The 11,186-nt window shown below is 37.6% G+C and overlaps 1 protein-coding gene across 3 annotated transcripts in view; it reads left to right on the forward strand.

Moving 5' to 3' along the window:
• Positions 1-9,654, forward strand: part of ATP6V1A (ATPase H+ transporting V1 subunit A) — a 64,656-nt gene extending 55,002 nt beyond the window's left edge. For all 3 annotated transcript variants that reach the window (XM_037835604.1, XM_037835623.1, XM_037835615.1), the window contains exons 14-15: positions 6,068-6,239; positions 7,287-9,654. In XM_037835604.1, coding sequence (XP_037691532.1) covers positions 6,068-6,239; positions 7,287-7,379 — 265 coding nt within the window. In that variant the 3' untranslated portion in view covers positions 7,380-9,654. The remainder of the gene's footprint in view (positions 1-6,067; positions 6,240-7,286) is intronic.
• Positions 9,655-11,186: the final 1,532 nt, after the last annotated feature.

Genomic DNA, 11,186 nt, shown 5'->3' on the forward strand with positions numbered 1-11,186 from the left:
CTGACCCTAGGCCTGCAGGTACAGAGGGTACAGTTGTGCAGGATACTGTGTCTTTGGGCTGATCCATGGGTCTGGAGGTCGATGCTGCTGATGTTGAGGAGTTAATGGAAGAACATCGTGAAAAGCTCAGCACTGAGGAGCTGCAGGAATTACAGAAGGAGCAGCAACAAGAGGTGGCTGAAGAGATTTCTTCAGGTGAGGAGGAGATAAGGGAGGATGTCCCCAGTTCCTTGATAAAAGAAATGTGTACAAAATGGGCAGAAGTTCAAAACTTTGTGGAGAAGTACCATCCAGACAAAGTTCTGACAAGCAGAAATGTGAATTTATTAAATGATCAAACAATTTCACATTTTCAAGAAATTTTTAAAAGAAGACAGAAGCAGTCCTCATTGGGTAAGGTTTTTTTTTGTTTTTTTTTTAATAATAAATTTTATTTTGAAATAAGTTCAATCTTACAGGAACAGTTGCAAAAACAGTACAAACCCCATACATAGAACTCCATCATACCCTGACCCCCCTCCCCCGATACCCTGATCCATCACCTTTAAGATCCTGTCACACCACCGTCTCTTTCTTTCCCTCCCTCTCTCCCTCCCTCCCTCCCTCCCTCACATCCATCATCTATTGCTCTGTCCTCTGAACATATGAGAGCAAGCTGCACATATCTTTGAACAAACAATATAATTCACATATACCTTTTCCATGGACAAGAACATTATTTTATGCAATCTCATTAAGCGCAGCTAGGAAGTTCAAGAAATTCAACATTGATATAAAGCTTACATTCTATATTTCCTTTTTTTTTTTTTTTCTTGTGTCCCATCTGTGTCCCTTTGAGCCTCCTCTCCTCCGGCCTCAGATCCCATTGAGGATCATCCTTGGCATTTAATTGTCATCTATTTAGACTGTCTTTTTTTTCAATTGTGGAAAGATATATATAGTCTAAATCTTCCTATTCCACCCCTCCCTAGCATTCCATTAGTGGGATTAATCACATTTAGAATGTTGCAATGCTATCACCTTCCGACCATCCATTTCTAAAAGTTTCCCTTCACCCCAAACAAAAACCCTACTCTCATTTCTTAACGCCCCATTGCCCCTTCCCCCACTTCTTGGAACCCCTACTCTATTTTTCATCTCTTTGGTCATATTCTTTGATACTTTCTTTGTGTTTACCATGGGGCTTAAATTTAACATCTTAAATCTATAACAATCTTGTTTTTCTTTGATACCAACTTAACTTCAATAGGACACGTAAACTGTGTTCCTATACTCCTCCATTCCCCACCTTTATGTAGTTCTTGTCAAAAATTACATATTTTACATTGAGTCCAAAACCACCGATTTATCATTACAGCTTATGTATTTTAGATCCTGTAGGAAGTAAATAGTGGAGTTATAAACCAACAATATAGTAGTATTGGTCTTTATATTTACCATGTGATCTTTACTGGAAATCTTTATTTCTTCATGTGGTTTCAGTCAATTGTTTAGTGTCCCTTCCTTTCAGCCTGCTTAGGACTGATCTACTGGTGATAAAGTCCCTCAGCTTTTGATTATCCGGGAATGTTTTCGTCTCCCCCTCATTTTTATCCTTCAGGTGTTTGTGAATTCTCCAAGTCTCTGATGGTTATTGACTTCTATTTGTATTCCATTGTGGTCAGAGAATGTGCTTTGAACAAATTCATTTTTTTATTTTTTATTTTATTGAGGCTTGTTTTTATGTCCCCGCATACAGTCCATTCTGGAGAAAGATCCGTGATCATTAGTGAAGAACGTGTGTCCCCGTGACCTGGGATGTAATATTCTATATATGTCTGTTAGAAGTCTCTATATCTTTCTCTCATTTCTTTGTTTCTCTGTCAGTAGGGCTTGCTTTAGTATCTGAAGCAGGGCAGGTCTTTAATTAGCAAACTCTCAGCATTTGTTTGTCTGTGAAAAATTTAAGCTCTCCCTCAAATTTGAAGGAGAGTTTTGCTGGATAAAGTATTCTTGGTTGGAAATTTTTCTCTCTCAGAATTTTAAATATGTCATGCCACTGCCTTCTTGCCTCCATGGTGGCCTCTGAGTAGTCATTACTTAGTCTTATGTTGTTTCCTTTGTATGTGGTGAATTGCTTTTCTCTTGCTGCTTTCAGAACTTGCTCCTTCTCTTCAGTATTTGACAGTCTGATCAGAATATGTCTTGGAGTGGGTTTGTTTGAATTTATTCTATTTGGAGTTCGCTGGGCATTTATGCTTTGTGTATTTATATTGTGTAGAAGGTTTGGGAAGTTTTCCCCAACAATTTCTTTGAATACTCTTTCTAGACCTTTACCCTTCTCTTCCCCTTCTGGGACACCAATGAGCCTTAAATTTGGACATTTTATTTTATCTATCATATCCCTGAGATCCATTTCAATTTTTTCAAATTTTTTCCCCATTCTTTCTTTTGTTCTTTCATTTTCTGTTCTGTGCTCCTCGAGGAGGCTGAGTTGTTGTTCAGCTTCCTCTGATCTTGTACTGTGAGTATCCAGAGTCTTTTTAATTTGGCCTACAGTTTCTTTAATTTCCATAAGATCTTCTATTTTTTTTATTTACTCTTGCAATATTTCTTTATGCTCTTCTAGGGTCTTCTTTATGTCTTTTATATTCTGTGCCATGCTCTTTGTCAAGTCTTTTATATCCTGTGCCATGCTCTCATTGCCTGTCTGTAGTTCTTTGATTAATTCTTCCAGGAACTGTGTGTCTTCGGATCTTTTGATTTGAATGTTTGGGTTTGGGTTCGCCATGCCGTCTGGTTTTATCATATGCTTTAAGATTTTCTGTTGTTTCTGGCCTCTTGGCATTTGCTTTACTTGATCTTTAATTTGTTAGAATTGCAGCTTGGTGACATACACTTTCTCTAACTAACCGGCACATGGCATCTGTGAGTCACTTATTCCCCTCAAGTCAGTTCTCCCCAACTTTTGTGGTGTGTGGGGATCTGATTCTTTTGGGGTCCAATTGGTGCACTTAATTTGGGTGTGTTGTCACTGCTGTCTACCCTCAATGAGGGGCATGTGCCTGAGCGGTTAGGGAGGAAGGGCAGGTTTAATAATCAAACCTCCCAGGTGTTCCCGGAGATTTAAGGCTGTTCTCTGCCGCTGACACAAAAGTCCTTGGTATTAGCGTAGGTTCTCTGGGATTTCTGAGCGGTTCCCCCCTCCCTGCTGTGCTTTTCCAGGACCTCTGCTGGGGAGGGGAGGGCCGTGCCACGTCACAAGTGAGCGCCGGCCTCCAGGGAAGCCCTGTGCCGCCGGGCTGTGTAGGGGCGTTCCCAGCCCACTTCAAAGATAGTTGAATGGGACACATTAACTTCCCCCTTTCCGCACAGCTCCGGTGTCCCAGCTCCGGGACAATCAGCCGTGGGTGTATTCAAGGCCACTGTCCACGGCCGATATTGTGTTGTGTGAGCGGTGCTGCGGGAAAGACTCCCTGTCAGGCTGGGTTTCTTGGCTCAGCTCTGTGCTGTGTGTTTGGCCCCGGGCAGGAGTAGCCCCACCCACTGGGGAGATGGCTGCAAGTTGTGCGTCTCCCCTTTGCTCCCCTGGACCCGAGACAATCAGCAGTGAGTGTGGGAAGGGGTATCCTCCACCCCAGACACCGAGGCGTTAGTCCAGACTGCTCCCGTCTTATCTGCAGCTGTTCCTGGGCTTCTTTTTCCTTTTTTTTTTTTAAATGCCAACCCACCGTTTCCCCACACCGCAGCATGGCCGAGGGACTCAGCCGTTTCACTCGCTTGTTTCAGAATGCAGACTCCTGGTTTCACCAAACGCACATTCCCTGTGGCTTTAGCAGAACTTGTCCGGCTGTTGCTACTCTGGAAGTGGTGTTCTGGGTCCTTTCTGGTTTTTTATCTAGTGTTTTCCACGGAGGTGTTTTTTTCTCTGTCTCACCTAGCCGCCATCTTAGGTTCCTCCCTCGATAAGTTTTTAGTGAAGGTGACAAAGAGTTTGTCAGAGCCTGTGGGACAAGTTGAAAAAAGGCAGAAAAGAGAGAGAACACCTGAAGTGCAAGTGCCTGATATTCTTTTATAGAAGGACTCTCCTTCCAAGCAACACTCCATCTGACCTCTCCTCCTCACTGCTCTCCTCCCACCATCGCATTAGGCCATGGACTCTTCTCAGGACAGGTCAAGTGAAGTTTTTATTTTATTCAATCTAAGTAGTTATTTTTAGGTTTATTTATCATGTAAAGTAATGATATACAACCATATCTTTTTACATAGTGCCTTTAAATTGTGCATTGTCTTTGGTTTGGGAACACATTAAATTTATTTACATTATTCCTTATGGGAAAAATTTGTTTGGTACTCATTATTTTTGGTAGTCGTTGCGCCTCCTGGAACCGATTAATGACAACTACTGAGTACCACTTGTACAACCATCTATAATCAGATTAAATTGTGGCTTACATTGTGCCAGAACCTGGGGATCATGGCCTCCTTCAGAAGCTTTCCTCACTATCTCTTACCACCACCCATGTCTCTTTGACTCTTTGCTAAATAATCATGATCTTCCTCATTTCCCAAGAGTCTTGTTTCTCTTTCTACCAAAGTGCTTTTTAGCTATCTCAGCTAGCTCCTGCTACTCAGGCCTGATGCTTGTTTTTCATTTCTGTCTTTACTACTGTGGTGGCTGGTTTAAAGTTCCCATTTCTTTTACACTTTCAGATTTTGAACCTTTCGTCATATAGTAGCTTTTCTCCCTAAAATCATATTTTTCCGCATTTAAGAATGAAGAGGGGACTGAATAAACAGAAGGATTGCCGAAACGTTAAGACAATCATAAAATGTGACAATATATCCACAGAAACTCAAAAATGTACTATGTCAAGAGCTTAAGAAGCTCTAGGAACCACCCACATAAAAATAACAGGAAAACTCTTTGGAAAGGGTGTGATAGGGAGTATGCATGAAATTACAAAGATGTTTAAATGTGTCAGAAAGTGAATAAGAATGTGTCTGACCCAAGTTGAATATATGCTGTGTGTTCCGGTTTGCTAATGCTGTTGGAATACAAAATACCAGAAATGGATTGGCTTTTATAAAGGGGATTTATTTGGTTATAAAGTTACTGTCTTAAGTCCATAAAGTGTCCAAGGTAAGGCATCAGCATTAGGGTACCTTCACTGGAGAAAAGTCATTGGTATCCAGAAAACCTCTTTTAGCTGGGAAGGCACGTGGCTGGTGTCTGCTTGCTCCCAGGTTGTTTCAAAATGGAATTCTCCAAAATATCAGCTTTCAACGGCTATCTTCAAAATGTCTCTCAGCTGCAGCAAGTGTCTGGGCCTGTGTGGCTCTTTTTAAAGTACTCTAGTAATTAAATCAAGACCCACATTGAATGGGTGGGGCCATACCTCCATGGAAATAATCTAATCAAAGATATTACCTATAGTTGTGTGGATCACATCTCCATGGAAACAACCTAATCCAAAGATTCCAACCTAATCAACACTAATACATCTGCCCCCACAAGATTGCATCAAAGAACATGGCGCTTTGGGGGGCATAATACATCCAAACCAGCACACTGTGTGTCTTATTAAAAAGTATGGATAAATGAAAATGGAAACAATGGGGAAAGGAGCTACTGTTAACTTTAGGAGATTACAGTTTCATTCCTTGTTACTCATTAAATTATAATCCACTATCAGAAGAGTTTTCATAACTCATTTATTTTACCATTTGGGTTACTCCTTTAACTGCATTGTACCAAAACAAAACCTTAGTTGCTAGATTGTAGCAATATTATTTTATTGTTTCTTCTGTTTAATGATTTGAACAAAGAAAAATAAACATCACATTACCGTAAATAAAAGAATATGTATCTCCATCCGTCCATCCCAAATCATGAGACTTCTCTGTCTAAAAACGCTAGCTTAGTAGTTATTAGTCCTTTCCACTATTTTTTTTTTTTTTCTAAATTTAGGTGGTCTACATATTCAACTAAAGAAAATAGTCATCTGGTATTTTATAGTTTTATATAGAGTGTGAACCTGCATTGGATTTTGTTTTTGTTAATTATTTTGACCTTCATTTAACCTAGGTTCTGCCCATTCTACAAGACAGTAGGCATGCTGTCCAACATGATTGCATTTTATGATATGGCCCGTAGAGCTGTTGAAACCACTGCCCAAAGTGACAATAAAATTACATGGTCCATTATCCGTGAGCATATGGGGGAGATCCTCTATAAACTTTCCTCCATGAAATTCAAGGTATGTTTTGTTTCTTCTATAACTTTTAATTTTTCCAACTATTTGAGTCTCCAACAGAGTGTATACAACTTGCATGTATCATTTGCACACCTGCTCAAGTTCTGTAAAACCAGATCAAGCCTCAAAGCCATGCTCTAGAAGATAAAAATTCTAGTATGTCGTATCTAAAGTAAATGTTGATATGTTTTCCCTTTGGTCATAGTTGCCAGAAAATCTAGAGCTAAATTCATTCCTGAGCACCAATTACCTTACCTCAAATGCCTATTAGTATCTGTCCCTCAACCCCTACTAAAATGATGTCTGTACTGTTTACCTCTTTTAATTATCCTATTATACATTGTTTTTTTAGCTTTTAAGTAGCCACACTTTTTTGGAAGTAGGTAAGACATAATAAATAGATAGATGAAATCATCAGTAGGAACTTGAACATATAAGATTCTTTTTAACATGTTTGATCAGTTAAATTGTATTTAATTATTTCTGAATCCTGACATCCAGACATATATGCTAATTTCCAACTGACAATGATATGAGTGATATTCTAGGTGTGTATGTAATGTTATGTGTATATACATATATATGGTGTTTATACTATAGATTGAAAATAAACCTGTATAAATAGACACTGGCTGTATTAATAATTTTAAAATATTCACACCCTTTGGGTCCATGTGATACCAGCAGACCTTGAGTAGTGAACTTTTGACTAAATTAAATCCCAGGTATCATATGCAAGTGGGTGGTATGCATCTAATATGTGACACTGAATAGTTTCCCAATATTGTCCACATTGTTGTTTAATAGCTGACAACGTAAAATTTGAAATTTTGTTTTCTTTCTGTTTGCTTGGAATATTACTCCATTTATACATTTCTAATCTTAAAGAAATAAAAGGGAATCTAAGGCTAATTTTGACCCCTGACTGTGATTTACCTGTGCTCTTCACTTAACCTAGTGCTCAAAATATATTCAATATGAGTAACTTACTACATGTTCTGAAAATTGTTTTCCTAAAAGTAAGTTGAAATCTGTAATGTCTCTTTCCAGGATCCAGTGAAAGATGGTGAGGCAAAGATCAAGGCAGACTATACACAACTTCTTGAAGATATGCAGAATGCATTCCGTAGCCTTGAAGATTAGAACTATGATTTCTTTCCTCCTTTTTCTCAGCAAACTCATATGTGAATTTTCCTGAATTTCTCATCTCAAACCCTTTGCTTCTTTCTTGTGCAGCTTTGAGACTAGTGCCTATATGTGTAATTTGTTTCCCTGTTTTTTGGTAGGTCTTACATAAAACAAACATTCCTTTGTTCCAGTGTTTGAAGGGCCTCCCTGATTCTTTATCTCTGGTGGTGAATGTATTAACATGATATACAAAGGCTACATTACTGTAAACTTGTATGTAGGATGACGTCTCTTGTCCTAGGTTTGTCCTTTCCTCTTCACCATTAAATTATAAACAGGACTACTGCATGTACTCTATTTGGAATGGATTTGGAATGGAAAGCCCGATTTCTATACCTTTTGACAGCTTCTCTGCGAAATAATAGCTATGTGTCAAGGTTATTTGCAGCTTAGCATTTTGCTAAGTAACTGCTTTGCAGGAAATATTTCCTTTTTTTAAACATGAATGATTATGCATTGTTTCCCCAGTATAAATCAGGAATATTTGGAGGAAACTGTTGGGAGTTATACTGTTTTCAAAATAATTAATTGTGGGGTTCAGCATAATATATGAGTCAGTACCCTCCAAAATAGTTAAAATGGAACTAAGCAATCGAACTTAGATTAGCATCATCTTATTAGAGCATATTTTATTTCACTAGGAAAAATTCAGTATCAAGGACTATTATACTGCATTACTAGGAAAATCTTTTTTAAATTACATTTAAAACAATCACTGAAAACTTGATCCACATCACACCCTCTTTGTTTTCCTCAGACATCTTAGAAGCCAAAGTTTCTTAAAACCATGTAGCAGTGTGAGCAGCAGTAAAATGCCACAGAGAAGATTTTTAGTAGTGATTGAAATCTGTTTGCATCTTTAAGGACCAGCTGGGCTGTAGTATTTCTTGGGGCCACAGTGGCATTATGTTTTCACAAAGTAATGACGTGTGTCACATGTTTGCATGTTTGTTTGCAAATTGCATTTCTAAACAACCAGCTTACTAGTTGTAGAAGTATTTTCTTTCATGTAGTTTTTGATTCACTCAAAAGTTTCTCAAAACATCTATAGCCATTGCAGCATAACAGTTTCCATTCTGTTTGATCAGTATGAAATTAATTCTTATATCTGCTGATAACAGAATCTGTGTTGTGTAGAAAAAAGATAATTTCATCCTGTCTTTTAAGTATATTTTTAAAATAATGATTTTTGGTTTTTGTATAATAAGGTACACTGCAGAGCAGCTGTGGGAGAAACAATTTCCCCTTAACTCTTTCTGACCAAAAGTACTGGGGACCCCATTGTTTCCTTGATGGGAAGAGGAGAGGGTGTGTGAACATGTCTAACAAACTCAAATACCCAAATGTAATAGCATAAAGTATTTACTTAATGCCTCAATATATTATTATTTAAGTTTTTAGGTAATGCATTTCTGTCAGTCTTTTAAGGAAAGATGCAGTCAACAGAGAATTGGCTATAGTTTTGTATAAATCCTTGCAGATTGCATGTTCTTACAGTTGCCTGCAAATCAGGAAAGGTATTTTTCCATGAATTTTTTTTAATCTTTCAGAATATTGGCAGATAAAAATTATGCAACAATTTGTTGACATGTAGACTTAATGGTGCTGTTTAATCAGTTTGCTTCCAATGTTGCCTCCTATCAGAGGCCCTGAGACCAATGGAAATTAAAAGGATTTCAGAAACTTTCTATTCATACCTTATACTTACCAGCAAACTAGGATTGTGATTGGAATGGATGATATGATGAAGAAAGTTTGACAAGTTTTTTTTTTGTTGTACTAAATTTGCAATGTATCCTTTTAAGAATGTTGATATGAGTGTGAAGATGCTAGAGAAACAATGTGAAGATGCTAGAGAAACTATGCTCATATATCCATTTTAAGTGTCCCTTCACCACCTGTGTGTTGTTGAATTTCAGATTAGGGCACTAATCATATTTCTTTAGTAAGAATGTGTTAAAATTACAACAATCTTTTAAAAAGATGATGCAGTTCTATATTTATTGTGCTGTGCCTGGTCCTAAGTGGAGCCAGTTAAACAAGTTTCATATGTATTTTTCCAGTGTTAAATCTCACACATTGTACCCTTTGGAAATTTCCTTCCATCCTGAATAATGAATGAGAGAGTTCATATATTGCTACCTTATCCTTGAGATTTCACTATCTTTATGTTAAAAGTTGTGTATAATTGTTAAAATCTATGAAAGAATAAAAAGTGAATTTAAATTAACTTTTTTTTTTTTGGTGATAAAATCTGCTGGAAAATATCCCGCCTTATTGTATTTAGACTTCTCATTGTTTTCAGCATGAATTTTTAATGTTTTATTTCTGTCTTTCTTTATAGTTTTTTTTTTACCTGAGATCAAGAAATTGAATTGGAGCCCTATATGCTATAGCCTAAAAAATGTTCTATGATCATATTCCACTGTGATTTGGAAATATCACACACAGAATCTCCCCTCCCCAAGTCTCAGCATTCTGTATACCATTCTGAACATTATTTTAAATTGAAAAAGTGGATGGTTTCTAAAAATACACTTAAAAATTAAAGGAAATCTACTGGTACTTAGTTCAGTTTTAGGCAAAACAAACAAACAAACAAAAACTAGAGCCTTGATTTTGCAAGCCAATTAATTTAAGATCAAATTTAGCAACATGTTACATGGGGCATATTTTATTTCCTTAAAATGTTGCATTTTTAAAAATTTCCAAAGGAGTAGAGAAGTACTATTGAGTGAAAAACTCTATCTATTGTATTGCTTTACTTGTTGAATGTCAAGTTTTTGTGGAGAAATATTTATTTCATGAGGAGGCTTATTCATTATAAATGTTTGGGTAATTTTTAGTCTGTTGATAATATCTTCAGGAAATTAGTTTTAATGTATTGCTACAACATAGGAGCATGAAGAAGGAGGCCAATTTTCCCAAGTGGGATGTGACAAAATGCCACTAAAGCTATTCTAAAGGCTTTGTCTTATTTAGGTTCCCCCAGTGGTTGACTCTGAGACAAGTATTTGAATGCAAATAATTTATTTGGGAGATGATTCCAGGAAACACCAATAAGGGAGTAGACAATTGAGACAGAGAATGGAAGGACTCCAATAAAGAATGCAATATCAAGCAAGTTAAAACTTTGAACTATGGTGCACAATCTTACTGGGGAATTCTGAAACCAAGTAAACACCTCTATCTCAGTTGCTCTTTCTGGTGGGCAAGGGAACTAGGGTATTTCCATCAGTCATTGATTGACAGCCAGCACCTATCAATCACCAGTTGAAGACTGCTCCCTCTTGGGGCTGGGAGATTTAATGCCCAGCAGGTCCATGCAGGCAGACAAGGTACTAGCAGCAGAAAAAGCCTCTGCAGACAGAAATAGGTGCCAGCACTGAAATTGGACTCTTGTGGACTGAAAATGGTAGTCATGTCCAAGGAGATGATAGGTGGGGCACTACTAGCAACCGCTTCAGACTTCTTAGTTACTAAGGAAAGAAGATCATCCAATCAGTAGTTGAAATGCTATTGTTCTGCAAAATAAGGAAATACCATGTAAAAGGATCAGGGGGCTCTGTTTAGAAGCAAAGATGTCTTTTCAAGAGCAGAGTACACGCATCAATTATGATTATAAGTAGGCAGATGTGGGGTTTGATGCTCCTGAAAGTAAAGCAGATTCTTAGACTAATAGGAATTGTAATCATTTATACCATTTCCCTCATTATACAGAAGAATTTGAAGTTCAGAGAAATTAAGTTTGCCTAATGCCGC

Source organism: Choloepus didactylus, chromosome 1, assembly GCF_015220235.1.
Source record: "Choloepus didactylus isolate mChoDid1 chromosome 1, mChoDid1.pri, whole genome shotgun sequence".
Classification (NCBI taxonomy): domain Eukaryota; kingdom Metazoa; phylum Chordata; class Mammalia; order Pilosa; family Megalonychidae; genus Choloepus; species Choloepus didactylus.